Source organism: Patella vulgata, chromosome 3, assembly GCF_932274485.2.
Source record: "Patella vulgata chromosome 3, xgPatVulg1.2, whole genome shotgun sequence".
NCBI classification, from domain to species: Eukaryota; Metazoa; Mollusca; class Gastropoda; family Patellidae; genus Patella; species Patella vulgata.
The window spans coordinates 15321907-15339034 of NC_065881.2; the positions used below are offsets into that span (position 1 = coordinate 15321907).

The 17128-nt window shown below is 36.5% G+C and overlaps 2 protein-coding genes across 3 annotated transcripts in view; both read right to left on the reverse strand.

Moving 5' to 3' along the window:
* The window catches only part of LOC126816213 (endoplasmic reticulum-Golgi intermediate compartment protein 1), a 32358-nt gene extending 21903 nt beyond the window's left edge, over nt 1-10455 (reverse strand). For both annotated transcript variants that reach the window (XM_050542507.1, XM_050542506.1), the window contains exons 1-2: nt 10319-10455; nt 5799-5933 (exon numbers count right to left, since the gene is read on the reverse strand). In XM_050542507.1, the coding sequence (XP_050398464.1) occupies nt 5799-5933; nt 10319-10338 (155 nt within the window). In that variant the 5' untranslated portion in view covers nt 10339-10455. The remainder of the gene's footprint in view (nt 1-5798; nt 5934-10318) is intronic.
* Nucleotides 1-17128, reverse strand: part of LOC130012154 (putative ferric-chelate reductase 1) — a 257602-nt gene that overhangs the window by 64667 nt on the left and 175807 nt on the right. The window lies entirely within an intron of this gene.

Here is a 17128-nt window from a genome sequence, read left to right on the forward strand (position 1 = left end):
ATATTTAATTAATTTATAATAGTTTCTTTTTCAATTTGTTTTTTCCATTTATTTGTTTATTTACCTTGCCTATATTCATTGTATTGGATTGTATTGGAATTGCTCAATTGATGCTTTTATCAATACCTGGTTATAATATTATGACATGTAATGTGGCAAGTTGAGTCGGGACATGTAGGCTATAATGTAACCTAAATGTATACATAAGTGGATTTCGTTTCATTTTTTTCGAAAATATTGTACAGATAAAAGAGGAGGAATTACAGGGGTAATACATTGGAAAGCTTCTTCAAGAACTAAAGCATAAACTATATAAACGAGCTTATTACCCTAAGCGGAAAATGCTCATCTTCGAACTCCATCAAGGCATTGACCTAATCAACACATACACCAAGTTTGAACATTCTAGCTCAATTAGGAAGAGAGTTATCGTGCCCCAAAGTATCAACCAATCAAATTGCTTATCTCTGCTTACCCTAAGCGGAAAATGCTCATCTTCGAACTCCATCAAGGCATTGACCTAATAAACACATACACCAAGTTTGAACATTCTAGCTCAATTAAAAGTTATCGTGTCCCAAAGCATCAACCAATCAAATTGCTTATCTCTGCTTACCCTAAGCGGAAAATGCTCATCTTCGAACTCCATCAAGGCATTGACCTAATCAACACATACACCAAGTTTGAACATTTTAGCCCAATTAGGAAGAGAGTTATCGTGTCCCAAAGCATCAACCAATCAAATTGCTTATCTCTGCTTACCCTAAGCGGAAAATGCTCATCTTCGAACTCCATCAAGGCATTGACCTAATAAACACATACACCAAGTTTGAACATTCTAGCTCAATTAGGAAGAGAGTTATTGTGTCCCAAAAAGTGTGACGGACAGACAGACGGACAGACAGACAGACAGACGGACGGACGAACCCATTTTAATAGTCCCCTGCTTTCTTCGAAAGGCGGGGGACAAAAACTAGATAATGTAAAGGTAATTTGCTGGAAATTTCAGTCAAATTGATCCACTATGAGCCGAGAAAGAAGCGGGTGAAATTTTTGCATAGTCTCGGTCATCATTACTAAAATCATTAATATAAACAGCATAGTCTCGATTATCCACTTTTTCTGATTTAATTATCAATAGCCGTTAGCAGCATATAGGAATCTAATCCAGCCAACATCGAAGGCTAGCCTTGACATCGAGAGTTTATTATGGTCTGGATACGTTAATGTCTAATTGATAATTTAGATAACATTTCAGGCCTAAAGAAAGACTTGTAATAAGCAGATATTGCTCTTGCATAATGCATGTTTAACAGATAATCCCAGGTTTATTATTTTCATATTTCTTTTTACCTGATTAGAGGTGGGGGGTCCAGTTAATTAACTATTAATCACGGGATTAGCGTGGGTGTTACGAAGAACGACAAAATGGTATCATTCAACAATGGCCATTGAATGGGCGATGTTTTGTTAAATTTATTAGTAAAATAGTCACCACTGGCCACGTTAGAGGAGTGACCGTTGATTAAAGAGATGAAACAATAGAATTTTTACGGGGGGAATTTATTGTGACTGTTTACAAGGAGATGTCACTGAATAGGAGTGGCTGCTCATACAGATTCTACTGTATCATTCAAATCAATATGTTTAAACAGTAATAAGAGGTCTACAGGTATTGTATGTACATATATATACATTATATATATATATAAAATTACATTGAAAAAAGAAATTACACCTGTTCTGTTGAATCTCTTCAGGCCATATTGATATAATATTACATTATATTACCGGTATATCAATATGGCCTGAATAGGTTCAACACCAAACTGAAAACGTTAGCCATAAACATGTGTATATTTCTCTGGGAGTAGTTCAAAGAAACTTTTTTTTTAAGATATACATGTATATATATACTCTTCCCAAAAAAATAGGGGATATTCAGAAACAATACAAAACTGCGGAAATGCACTGCTTTTTTTTATTAGAGGTAAACAGGCCAATTGCCTACACATGAACATAAACAGTTCATATTGGCGGCTTATCTGACGGCCCCATTTCACTCGTAAAGAGATACACCGTCAAAAGTGAAAATGGATGTTTTTGATTTTTGTCTTAATAACGAGTAATTGCTCTACCAATCCTCAGACATTCAGCAATTCGTCGTGGCATGCTATGCTCCTAATCAACCGTCCAATCACGATTTGGGGCAATCTGACCCACTCCTCTTGCAGTGCCACGGCCAATTCTTGCAGTGTTGTCCGTGGACGTTGACGTCGATGAGCACGTCTCCCGATCAAATTAAACGTAACACACTAAAGCAAAGATATGCTAAACAGTAAATATTATGCAAGAACCGATAGGAAAGCAAACATGGATAGATAAAACAGCAAGCAGCAGTTTTCATCAACCCTTCCTTGAAGTGTCAAATTTGACAATGAACCCCTCCCACGTGTATGGCAGCTCAGTGGTTCTTCATCTGTGAACATACTCTCAAAGCATGTCAAATGTCCATGACTATTTATATCACAACCTGCATAGGTATTTGCATTCCAATATCCCCTACTTTTTTGGAAGAGTATATATAAAATGATCCAAAACATATAAGTAAAATTCAAATATTAGAAAAAAAACACTAAAAATTAAATTTTTGGCTAGTATTTGCACCGTTATCAACCAAATCGTCAGGCCATTTTAATAACATTTGATAACGATGCAAGATCTAGCCAAATTTAGTTTTTACGTGTGTTTTTTCTCTAATATTTGAATTGATATAAATATAAAATTGATATTAAAGATGGCAAAATAAAACTACATTTTTATGCTAATGTTTTCAAAGCGATAAAACATTACCATAAAAATGACAACACCGAAATATATCAGTAGACTAGAATCTTGTCTTAAAGACATTCGAGGATGGATGACCAGAAATAGGCTAAAACTTAACGATGACAAATCCGAATTTCTTGTCATATCATCAAAATCACAATCCAGTAAATTATTTAAACCGGATTCCATTCAGATCGGTGATTGCTCTTATATATCCCAAGAAGCAGGCTAAAAATCTTGGCTATGTGACTGAAGAATTCATGTCCCCAGTTCTCCACATCAATAGTATCATACGGAAAATACATCTTCAAATGAGAGCTATTTCGAGAATACGCTCTAATCTTAATACTGATGCTTGCCAGAGTGTTGTTAGAGCATTAGTAACATCGCATATGGACTATGCAAATTCTCTTCTATTAGGAGCACCAGAAACAGCTTTAAACAGACTACAAATAGCTCAAAACAATGCTGCACGTCTCATAACTAGAATACAAAATTTTATCATATATCAGCTAAGTTACAGAAACTCCATTGGCTTCCAGTTCGAGCGAGGGTTCAGTTTAAAGCTCTTGTGAATGTGTTTAAATCAATTTATTCTGACACTGCACCCAATTATTTAAAAGAACTCTTTGATTTCTATACTCCCGGGCGATCCAACCTTCGTTCTTCAAGTGATCGTAGCATATTGAGGATTCCTAAATATAATAAACGTTCTGGTGAATTTGCTTTCTCTGTCAGATCTGCTAAAATGTGGAATGATCTTCTAAAAACTCTTTGAGTGTCCTTTTCCATCCAGAGCTTTAAGACTAACTTAAAAACATTTATTTCAAAAATGTTTTTGAACTGCTTTGTTGTGAATGCGCTTAGAAACACTCATGTGTAATGGAGCGCTATATAAATCGAATAATAATAATAATAATGTAGTTTTATTTTGCCATCTTTAATTTCAATTATATATTACCAAAGAGCAGCTTTGATTAACTATTCTACTATACATGTATATATATATATTAATGTAATATATATATATATATGTGTGTGTGAAAAGATATAAAATACTTAAATTACATATCAATTGATAGGAGTGTTAGATATCCCTTCTACAGTGTACTTGTCACATGGGGAATCACAACCACACCCCTTGACTCTATGACAGAGAATATGATCCAAGGGTACACCTTAAACCATTCGGCCACCTATCCCCTCTATTAATAATAGATCTATGGGTATCGAGTATCGTATATGGCTGTTCTGTTTCACATATACTTGTAATTATGCTAAAGATGAATAATAGGAGTGGTATTGTTAAATGTATCAACCCATACAAAGAGAGAGAGAGAGAGAGAGAGAGAGAGAGATGGCGTTTAATGTCCATTCGACACAAACAGGTCATATCTGGACTAACATATGGTTCAATTTCATTTCAATAATTTGCTTGCACATTAGTGATGAGCGGTTTTTCGGTTTAACCGAATAACCGCGTTTTTTACATATAAACCGAAAACCGAACCGATAAAACAAAAAATAACCATGCGTTTCGGTTATTTTTTTCCAAATTCCTAAATTTTAATTTACCTGTTTTTCGTTTCGGAAATGTTTGAGAAATTCCTAAATTTTAATGTAGCCACCACTTCCGTTTTTATTTTCGATCAACCAGGCCTCCTATGTATAGAGTGTTTAATAAGTCTGGACGGCCTAGACTATTTATTTTCTCAATTCGGTTCGGTTTATAATCCAAAATTTTATACAAGCCTTAGCCGGTTGTCAATAGTTATGCACGATGGCTTCCTCAAGAAGTAAAATGTCTTCGACTTCGAGTCTATGGCTCTCTCACTACGAAAGATTGGATGACACTGTAGAACAAAATGTTAAGTGACAGACGATGCCGACTGAAACCAAACCATGCAGAAATGCTTGTTTTCTGAACCATAATTTAAGACACTGAGTCACTGACTGTTTCGATTTGTTGGATAAGTTCTTCGGATCTTTTATAAGCTTACAGTAACTTTATTGTTTCTGGACATTGGTATTATGTCGTTATGTTAATTTATTATTGTTATGTTAATTTATTATTATGGTGTTGTGTAACTTGTTTGACAAAGTTTGTCAGATCTTTTTTTTACAGTAACTTTGTTTTTACTAGTCATAATTAAAGTCATATAACAGTAAAAAAAAACTTGTTGTTTACAATTTACATCAATATGTTTTATATTTTTTCTAGCTTCCAAGTATTCATATAAGATAACCATAAATCAGTACGTTCATAATACAGTGTTTAAATGAATAAAAAAAACGAAAACCGAAACCAAGGTTTTTTGCCCCAGAAAAACCGAAAACCGAAACCGAAAGAAAAGTTAAAAACCGCACAACACTAATGCACATAGGGATCTTTAGCAGTGGGAGGAAACCGAGGACCCGGAGAAAACCCACGAAGTTGAACAGGTAACCCCACTCCTTGTCACATACAACCGGGAAATCAAAACCATGCCAGTTGACTCAATGACAAAACCTTATTATACAACGAGCACACGTTAAAAACACTCAAATGATCCCAAGGAACTTTCTTGGGGAACACCAACTGAAGGAAACCTTTGACCTCCTGGTTAGCAAGCCAGTGTCTTTTTCACCACCGCAGACCCCCAATTGATATAGAGAGAGAAATGGGTTTAACATCCAATGGACACAAACTAGGTCATTTCGGGACTACCATATGGTTCAATTTTATTTCAATAATTCGCTTGTGTGTAGGGGTCTTTAGCAGTGGGAGGAAACCGGAGGACCCGGAAAAAACCCACGGGGTGGGACAGGCGACCCAACTCGTTGTCGCGTACAACCGGGGAATCGAAACCCAGCCAGTTGACTCAGTGACAGCCCTGATGATACAGCGCACACGGTAACCATTCGGCCACCAAACCCCCCTCTAATTCAGTAATTGATATAAAGGTAACATTATTTATTACTATACTTACACGTCAATGGAAATAAAGAGCAGCAACTCTGAGAGAAATAAGAATGTTATAAACAACACACTGGATACTGATATACATGCTCCCACGAAAGTTGGCTGCGTTAAATCTTTCGGGACCTTCCGATAAATATCTAACCTGAAATATATTCAAAATATTACATTAAATTTCGAATCTCCAAGGCTGTCGATAAATACTGCAATAAGATTGTCTGCATTAGACTGTATGATGTCTGTAGTTGTTCTTGGTGTTAAACATCCGCTTCCACCGAGGGTGATATCGCAGACAAGTTGTCTTATTTTACTCTGCTTAGTGCACGCGCAGGGGTCTATCCTGTGGGAGGAAACCGGAGTACCTGAGTAAACCCACGAGGTTGAAAAGGCACCCCTATCTCCAAGCCACACACGCTCACAGTAGGGATCGAAACTTCAGTCGAAGCGGACGTTACATAAAGCTATTTCACACACACCAAGCCACATACATTCACAGCAGGGATCGAAACCATGGCCGCAAGCTAGAGGTGACCGGCCTGGTAGAGCTTGATGCACAACACTCTAGACCACTTGTCCATTCCAGACCCTCTATCAATTCATTTCATACATACATATTTTATATCAATTCATATCATCCATACATATTTTATATCAATTTATTTCACCCGTACACATTTTATATCAATTTAATTCACCCATACATATCTTATATCAAATCCATATACATATCTTATATCAGTTTATTTCACCCATACATATCTTATATCAAATCCATATACATATCTTATATCAGTTTATTTCACCCAGTTTATTTCATCAATTCATTTCACCCATACATATTTTATATAAGATTATTTCATCAATACATATTTTATATAAGATTATTTCATCAATACATATTTCATATCAATTTATATCATCCAATTCCATATGCATATCAATGTATTCTATTATTATAATAGAATAAATTGATATGAAATATGCATATGGAATTGGATGATATAAATTGATATGAAATATGTATTGATGAATTATTCTATAATTTGGGGTGCCATTTGTACTGAACTAAGAAAAATATATTCTGTAAGACCATGCAGAAGTAATTAGTAATACATGTAAATGATTCACAAATGGCAAAATAATAATAAAACATGTAGAATAGATTAATCAGGTGTAAACAACTGTGTTCACTGAACATAATTGATTAGAAATTACAATATTTTTTTTAAATAATTGAATATAAATACATGTACACTTTATATATACATTTATTATGAATTTCATATTACATTAATATATGCTTTTAAACCCATTTTCCTCTATTTTAAAGCTACGTTCCCAGAAAAGAATTTATCGGGTGGTTATTTGCAATAAAATTGTGGCAATTTTGGTATATATGGAAAGTAGAAATATCCAATCTTACTAGAAAAATACTGGATTCCTGACAAACACTCATGGAGCGCATACAGGACAAAAACGTACGGGTTTCCCTAATCAACAGCCCGGCGATTAGGAGTGTCTGCATGCGTTATGAATTTGATATAGGAGAAGGCCGTAGCAACGCTGTCCAGGAAAAATTCCTCTCATCATAGCAAACTGTATGGCGTATGCCTGTCTTCAATAGTCGAAGAAGAACCGTAGGATGTTAAACCCTATTTCATTTCATTTCATTCTATATCAATTCACAGAACTGTAAATAATGATTTTAGTTCTAGCCTACTGTACCTAACAAAATGTCATGCACTATTAAACCAGTACTTGACAATTCTATCATTATTTATAATTTATTCAATAAACAATAACACATCATAGATGCGGTACATGTATAATTATGGGATCTGAAAACAAGCTGAATATAAAGTCGTCTCTGTATGAATTACTTTGTATTAAGCTACGTTCCCATAAAAATATTTATCGGGTGGTTATTTCCAATAAAAGTATGGCAATTTTGGTATATATGGAAAGTAGAAATATCCAATCTTACTAGAAAAATACCGGATTCACTGAAAAACACTCATGGAGCGCAAACAGGACAAAAAGGTAAAGGTTTACCTAATCGACAGCCCGACGATTAAGAGTGTTTGCACGTGTGACGTTGAAGGATGCACGCGGAGATTGAGCGCTTGATGTACATTTTGATAAACTTTATGAAGAATTAGACGTATAACACTTTCTGAGATAAAAATCACGGAAAAAGACGCGGGCAGTGGATAATCCGAAAAGTTAATTAGGCTTCGATATTTGTAATAAATAGTCAGCGATTAAAGACAATCGTCTTGTGTATGCAATGAATTCTCCTTCGACTTCGCTTGCGTTGCTAGGTACCGAGAGAGGTAAGTCACGTGACACAAACATGACATCTTTTGATCGATTTTTTATAGCCAGGGTATTCCCTGAAAGTTGTTTTGAGAAGGATTTGAAGCAAAATTATGATAAATTAATTAGTTTGAATATGTTTTTAGTCCAAATATACCATCAAATCACCCAGTTTGTACCCGGGAATGTATCTTTAAAGTTATACTCATAAATTATAAACAGGTTTTACATTACAAAGGGGAAAAAGTCTACAAGGTGTGTTACATTAAATTTTCACTGTGTCTTAAATATTGGATTTATAAGATAACAACATCAACCTTGATTCAAATTGACCATTAAGTCGTGTTTGAAATGTTAATGCTTGAAATGGGGTTTAACGTCCTACTGTTCTGCTCCTATGCTGGGCTAATGAAGACGGGGGCATTCACCATACAGTGTGCTATAAGGGAAATTTTGCCCGGGCAGCGGCACTATCGCCTACTCTATCGAATTCCAACTGCCAAGGGATCTTTTACGTGCATTCCAATGTATACACGGGACCTCGGTTTTTCGTCTCATCCGAAGGACTAGACAGCTGTCCTTGTCAGGCCCTCGGTCCTGCATCACTGTCAAGGGGGAACTGGAAATGTTGATCACTGTGGATGATATTGAGTTAAAGACTTGCCTCCTTTAAACACTTTTCATCTTTGTTTTCATAAACTGAATACATCATATAGAATAAAATATAATACTAATAATACACAATATATATAGGACTAATTGCCTCAGGAATAAGATAAGGTTATGGGGTATTCTAATAGTAATAATTAATGTTCTCCTTGACTAGTTTTATAATATCTTTGTAACATCACTTAGGGCCTAATAGACTGTACAAATACATGTATGTGAATGCTCTATAATATTGTTTTATGATACTGTGTATCGGTAATAATATTATATTTGTAGTAAATATTATTCAAGCATATTACAATACATTTATTAACATTAAAAACCCCATTATTGATGAATCAGGCTTCAAATAAAACAAATTGTATGTATTCATGGAGTTTATTCTAAGGCCAATTTTGAAATCAGAATTTTTTATGGCGATTGTAAACACAAAAATATAATTGCAGAACATATTAATGTCTGAAGTCCTCAATAATTTATACAATCTCTGGTTAAGCTGTTGTTTAAATGCATTTTAATGAACTAAATGACTGAAAGTGTGTTTAGTTTTGAATGGAATGGAGACAACAATCAAAATCTTATTTCTAAATAAGGGTTTGGGTGGCCGAATGATTTCTACATGCACTTTACTTTCATTTTAGGGGCACCACTGAAAAGTGTTAAGGGGTTTGAGTCGGGTGGTCTAATACATGCCCGTTAAATCATACGGACTGGCATTGTTTTAATTACCGCCACTTGTACGGAACAAGGAGTAGGTTAATTGCCTGTCAAACTGCGTGGCCGTCATGTGATATCTCTGGGTCCTCCCACAGCTAAAATAAATCTATATACAAGCAAACTTTTGAAATAAAATTAAACCATATGTTAGTCCCAAAATGACCTAGGTTGTGTCAAGTGGAAGTTAAGCACCATTTCTCTCTCTATTTCCAAACAAAACGAAAGTAGAGTTAAAATATCAATATGAGAAATTTTGTATTGTAATATCGATATTGATATATTATCATTTCAATTCTTTTTGACAGCTCTATTAATTACTAAATTAGCCGATTTAAATCACAGGATTATACAGTAATTTACTCTATAATTAAAAATATAATCTTGTGGCATAAATCATCTAAACCTGTGATGAAAATACCAAGTTAGAACACCTCTTTGGTAAGAAGAAACGATGAGCTGGCTAACACATGGATATACCCTATATACAGATCTATCTCTGATTCTATTTTAAAATTTAGATTTATTAAAACAAACTTTGTTTAATAAATTAACTGTTAGGCCATATAACCTCTCCAACGCTTGCAAAAAAAAAAACAACCAACAACAACAAACGAATAAAACCAGCAAACACATCCAAAAGATAAAGTCGGATTTGATGTCTCTTCTTTTTTCTTTTTTTTATTCATTTTATTTACTTGTGGCCACGCATGCAATGTCAACAGTCCCAAGTCTCCTCGGTTTTGCAGTGTCAGTGACATTAGACTGGAAACCGCATCTGTTTATCTGCGTTTAAACCGTTAAAGATACTGAATAACTGTAAAATACTACCTGCGAAGGTCGAACTGCATGGCTCCTGGATTATAATTGGTGAATTAAATGCTTGTAATTTGTCAATTTACCGGTAAACTACAAGTTGTTCCAGATGTTATCGAATTTTAGCAGAACACCTGGCAGACATGCGCATCGACGTGTGTAACTTTTATTGGATGAAATTTAATTTCTAGTTTTAGAAATTATGGAGATGGGAGATAACTCCTCTAGGCTTAATTTCGGCAGGTGCCCGTTTCGTTTCGTTGCGTGTAAAGTGTTTCCCCACTTCTCTCTTCGGTGCCTGTAATGATGGAACGGTGAGTTAAAATCACGTTAACACAATATCTGTTATTTTGAGACTAACATATGATAAGTTGTACATTCCTATGGTTACGCCCGTCTCCATTAGCCCAGTCGGTGCAGAACAGTCACACTGATCAACTGTGAATATTCTCTAGGACGCTCAATGACATCAGTGTGGCTTAATAAGCCCCCAATATTAACTTTTTTCCTTCTGCAAGCAAATTAAGTTCTAGAACATTTTTTAAAGCATTAGAAAAGTAAATAAAGGTGTTTGAAGTATATGTAGGTAAAAAAAGATGTGTCCTATTTAGTGCAAATGAGTATGTAAAATGAGTAAAGGGCACCATTCTGCCCGGATCATGATGTGACGTCACATGTTGAAAGTAGTCATCTTTTACAGAGTTATTAGAAGACTTTAGTAATCCTCTGTGAAACAGCTCGACGTTGAACACCAGGGCCTGACAAGGACAGCTGTCTAGTCGTTCGGATGGGACGAAAAACCGAGGTCCCGTGTAAATATTGGCGTGCACGTAAAAGATCCCTTGGCAGTTTGAATTCGATATAAGAATAGGCCGTAGCGCCGCTACCCGGGCAAAATTTCCCTCATAGCACACTGTATGGCGTATGCCCGTCTTCATTAGTCCAGTTTAGGAGCAGAACAGTAGGACGTTAAACCCCATTTCGTTTCAATTCATTTCGAACTTGGGATCATCTGGTTTGAGTCAACGTCATATTCACAAAGACATTTTACCCACCTGCCTTTATATATAAATAAAAACTGGATTTGGTGTTAAAATACAGATACATAATAGAATTCTAATTTCCATATCTATTCCCCACGAACGGTGTGTTTCTAGACTACATATTTAACCCTAACTAAATCAATTTGTCGGCCCTAAGTAAATTTGTAGTCCTCCGCCGATCAACGTACAATGTGATCCAAAGCAGTTGAATAGACAAACTTAATGAGTTTATATTTAAATGGAACAAACCCTTTAATAGACGTAGTATGCTGTGGGTAATGAATACTGTAAGAATTAAGTTTTCTTATTGCGAGTCTTTCTTTTGGCTTCAAATGTTATACACTTTTAATTGAGCATCTATTCACATGACAAGCCCATAACCAACACCCTAGACCATCTGATGCAAGGGCGGATCTAGTGGCGGGGGGGGGCGGGCGGCGCACGCCTCCCCTATCTGGATTTCTGACTGAAAAAGTCCCATTACAATGCATTACTTTAGAACCGGATTCTTGTCTCAGATCGAAAATTTTCGGGGTAGGCCATAGGCTACCCGGACCCCCCCCCCATCCCCTTTGCGCGCCACCCACAGCCTCTGGACCCGCACTTGGGATGGCCATGATTTTTAACGGATTAAAACTCAATCACCATTTAATTTAAAAAAAAGGATAACCGAGACTGTGTTTATTATCACAGGAATGCTATACTTCAAAGGCTCTTATCTTTGTTCAGAATAACGTAATTTGATTGAAATTTTTCATGATCTATTTTTGAACTATTATAGCAAGGACTGTCAGCTTTTATGGCACATTTCCACGATAGTATTTATAGTGTAGATAAAAGTATGGTAAATTTGGTATATATGGAAGTAGAGACACCCAATCGCACTAGACAAATACTAGATTCCTTGAAAAACACCAAGTGGCACGTCCACAGGACACAAATATAAGGGTATCACAAACTGGTAACCTGTCGGTTATGTGCCAAGAGAGAGAGAGAGAGATAGAGAGAGAGATGTCCACTCACTAGGTCGTTCCGGGATGAACATTTGATCCAATTTTATTTCAACAATACGATTGCACGTAGAGGTCTTTAACAGTGGGCGGAGGTGACCCTACTCCTTGTCACATACATGTGGGGAATCGAAACCCCGCACTTGATTCAATGACAACCCTTATGATTTAACGTCAGGATGGAAGGCCCGACAAGGACAGCTGTCTAGTCGTCCGGATGGGACGAAAACCCGAGATGCCGTGTATACAGTGGCATGCATCCGAACCACTACATGACTAGACACAGTGTGCTATGAGGGAATTTCTTTCCCGGGCAGCGGTTATATCGATATAAATTGTATATATTATTCATAAAGATGTTGAAGTTGTATAACTATGAGGAAGCAGACTAGGTGTAAATATTATGTATATACGTGATAATTAGGATCCAATTATCCTGTTATTCCTAACTATTTCTAGTGGTCTTGTAGACGTGTACTAGTATCTCGCTAGATTTAAAGTGGCGTTCTCTGGTTATAACCTTAAATGAAATGAAATGAAATGGGGTTTAACGTACTACTGTTCTGCTCCGACTGGGCTAATGAAGACGACATTTGGCCCGGACAGCGGCACTATGGCCTGCTTTTATGTCGAATTCCAGCTGCCACGCCAATGTGTACACGGGGCCCCGTATATTCGTCCCATCCGAACGACTATACGTTGTTCCGTGTCAAATCTGATTAAAACACAGATCCTAATTCGTTTCTTTTTTCATAGTTAAAAATTTCGTTTTACTTGTCTTCACTACATTAGGATATGGAAGAGTTATTATATAAGCCGCGTTCTGGTTAATGTGAGGGATTTGCCAATGAATCGGTCTGTTACCCCGAGTCCTTGGCGTATTGTGCACGGAACTGTGGGTAAACCACTAGAAACGTCAAAGCTGGTGATTAATCAATGTCTGACGTCGTAGAGTCAAAAGCCGTTCGTATGACCTCTGACGCGACCTCCCATTACAACCGGACAGATCTCCATGTAGAGTAGGCCATCGAAAGTTTAAAAAACGAAACGAAATATAGATCTGTATTTTAATCAGATTGTTCCGTGGAAGAATATAATGGAGTTGGGTCAGTTTGAGACTAACATATGGTTATTGGTAGTCTATGGGCACATGTTATAGATTGCTAGAGAGTTATCTTTACCCGAACAGTGGTGTGATTACCATCTCTTCACCAACTGTCAAGTGTTCTTTTTCATGCACGCACATGTGGACAAGCGATCTCCCTTTTTCGTACCACCCGTAAAACTAGACGTTGTTCTGTATCCCCTGAAAAAGCGGTAATCAGACTATAGGACAACAGTAGATCAATCGTGACGTACGTTAGTAATAGTCATATAAAATTCACGCTAGTTTCAGCTGATTTAATGGCGTCATCCCTTTGATCTTACAAACATGCCAGTTGAAGATTGAATGATCATCCATTTATGTTCACGAACATTCATTCATTTATTTATTCATTAATTCTAAGAAATGGATACATGTACATTAATTTGGAAGAAAAAGGAAATATGAAAAGAAAGATTCAATTATATGTCATGAATAATCGGATTACTGCGTCAAGAACAGTTTTCAACCCATATTTTTGTTACATCTAAATAAGGAATTGTTTATTAGCAATCTGGTGCATTGCGGCTTTAAATAATAAGTATACACTATCGCTTTAAATCTCCTGAAGGCTAGAATTTGGATATCGATTTTTGTTAAGACTTGCACCCTTACCGCCTTGGGCTTATCTCAATGACAGCTCCTCGAGACACACTTAATATCATATAAGAAGATTGGGGTCGAGTTGATCACCGGCGGAAAAACGTTAATCAACCTTGGGGCGTGTTATGTAGGAAGGGTAAAATCAACACCAAACAACTAATGTCAACAAAACAGAAAGAGAGAGAGAGAGAGACACACACACACACACACACAGAGAGAGAACCATTGCGCGTGGAGGTTTTTAGCAGTGGGAGGGGGAGACCCTACTCCTTGTCGGGGAAACGAAACCGGGCAACATGACTAAATGACAGACCTTATGATTTAAAGCGAGAGAGAGAGAGAGAGAGAGAGAGAGAGAGGGGGGGGGGATAACGTCCACTCAAACAAGAAGTATATTACAAAAACATATGTTTGAGAACAGTGTTTTCATCCTGGGGTTCAAGTGATCAGTACGGGGGGTGGATGGCCGAATGGTTAGCACGCGCGCGCTGTATCATACGGTCTGTCATTGAGTCAACTGGCTGGGTTTCGATTCCCCGGTTGTACGTGACAAGGAGTAGGGTCGCCTGTCCAACCTCGTGGGTTTTCTCCGGGTCCTCCGGTTTCCTCCCACTGCTAAAGACCCCTACGCGCAAGCGAATTATTGAAATAAAATTAAACCATTTGTTAGTCCCGAAATGACCTAGTTTGTGTCGAGTGGACGTTAAACCCCATTTCTCTCTCTCTCTCAAGTGATGAGTAAGGGGTAAACAGGGAGAAAAAACTGGTCAGTGAAAAAAGATATCCAAGTAAATTATAGTATGAAATTTTTGGTATTGAATTGGGACAGTGAATTTCAGTAGTTGTTATCCGTCACATTTCCGCACAAGCGACCTAGTTAAGTTCACAATGGGGGTGGTGGGGGGCGGGGTGTAATTGTCTTAACATCCGAATTTATCATTATTTGTCAATTTTGTATTTACCGAGTAGTTTGGACGTCAACGTCAAAACCGCCTATCCGGATACGTAACCATTTAAGATTTCGATTCAATTTTTTCGTTGGGTGACCCGATAATTGCCGTTCCTTAAAGGCTCAATACTACGGAAGCGTAATAGGGCCACATTTTTTTTTATTATACTATTTTCAATTTTCTAGTTACTAACTTGAATTTTACTAGTAGTAACTTGAATTTTACTAGTAGTAACTTGAAAATTCAAGTTAGTATCTTGAAAATTCAAGTTACTAAATTGAAAATAGAATAATAAAAAAAAATAGGTGGCCCTATTACGCTTCCGTACACTACCACTCTTGTTGTAACTGAATAATATGCCCCAATCTTTATTCTCGTCAACAAATTGTACTATTTTACAATATTCCAATTAATTGATGATACAAATTTCATCTTAACACACCTAATTTAAAAAATTGGAAAAATTCAACTAAATGATTTGAAAAGCCTGACGTAAAGCTTTTCAAATGTGACTTGGATTTAAAAATATTTTTGAACTCTCTGGACAAGTAAAATAGGATTTAATGGATACTTTACACAACAGGTAGGACACTAACACATCTAGTACTTAGAATAAGGCTATTTTTTATTTTCTGGAGCTGTCAAGCCAGCAAGAGTGTTATTGTCCCTTTAATAGGTCCATAAAGTGCATGACACACGTGCTGTACTTTAAATAACGAAAGATAAATTTCACCAACACGTTATTTTATAAAATAAAAGTCAGGTTTTAACCAGACACTGTATAATACAGCTTGGGATACGGGGCTCCATTTCCAAATGAAGACTGGAGGGTTTAGGTTGTTTGAAAACGTATCACGTATATTGAATTAGTTTTATTCTTCAAAATATAATCGAATTTGGCCCTTTAAATAAGACCCCAGACGTAGGCCGGTCACCTGGAAGATGAAAATGTAATTATCATTTTTAATAAAGTTGTTCGCGTTGCTGCGCTTGACATGTCATTTATATAAACAAAAATATGTCTATTTCATGTTTCGATGAAATTTAATTGGCCGTTTAGAAACTGCTTTTGGAATTCTTATACATACAACTGAGTGTCAATTACATAAAATGTCATGAAATATATTAAATATCACCAAAGCTTAGTTTAAAATTTAGTCAGCTTTTTAGAAAATGACTGGTCAGAAAATCGGAGATTAAATCTATGATTAGCACTAATCTACTTTCGAAAATATGGCTAAATGTTCTGTTTTATTAGCAATCAGTGTAGGTTATAAATAATAGCAAACCGTTATAAATAATAACAAACCGTTAAAAATCATAAATCGGATTGTTAACACGTATCAGTTACGTCATATTAGGAGCGGAAAACGCTATAAATAATAACAAACCGTTATAAATAATAGCAAACCGTTAAAAATAATAGCAAACTGTTAAAAATCATAAATCGGGTTGTTTACACGCATCGGTCACAGCCTATTAGGAGCGGAAAACGTGGCCTAGGTAACCGGAAGGTTATAAATAGTAAACCGTTAAAAATCATAAATCAGGTTGTTTACACGTATCGGTCACATGCTATTAGGAGTGGAAAAAGTGGGCTAGCTAATCGGAAGGTCCCATGTTTGATCCTGTTTTAGCCAGTGGTATGTAGGAAGGAGGATCTGTAAAGCGACAGCTGTCTAGTCGTTATTATAGGACGAAAAACAGAGGTCCCATGCACACATTGGCCTGCACGCAAAAGAACCCTTGACATTCGGAATTTGATATGACAGTAGGCCTTAGCGCCGCTATCCGGGCAAAATTTCCCTCATAGCAACAGCAGTAGGATTTTAAATCCTATTTAATTTCATGCAAAATCAGTGGCCACCACGCCCCGGAGTCAAAATCAGCGGACACCACACACCGAAGTTCAAATCAGTGGTCAATACGCTCCGGAGTCAAAATCAGTGGCCACCACGCCCCGGAGTCAAAATCCAGGTGAGAATCGTGTTTAAGTGCATATAAGAATTTCAATAGCATGGTACTTTCCATCTACTAAAGTGCGGTATTTCTCGATGTCTTTGATGTTCATTCAT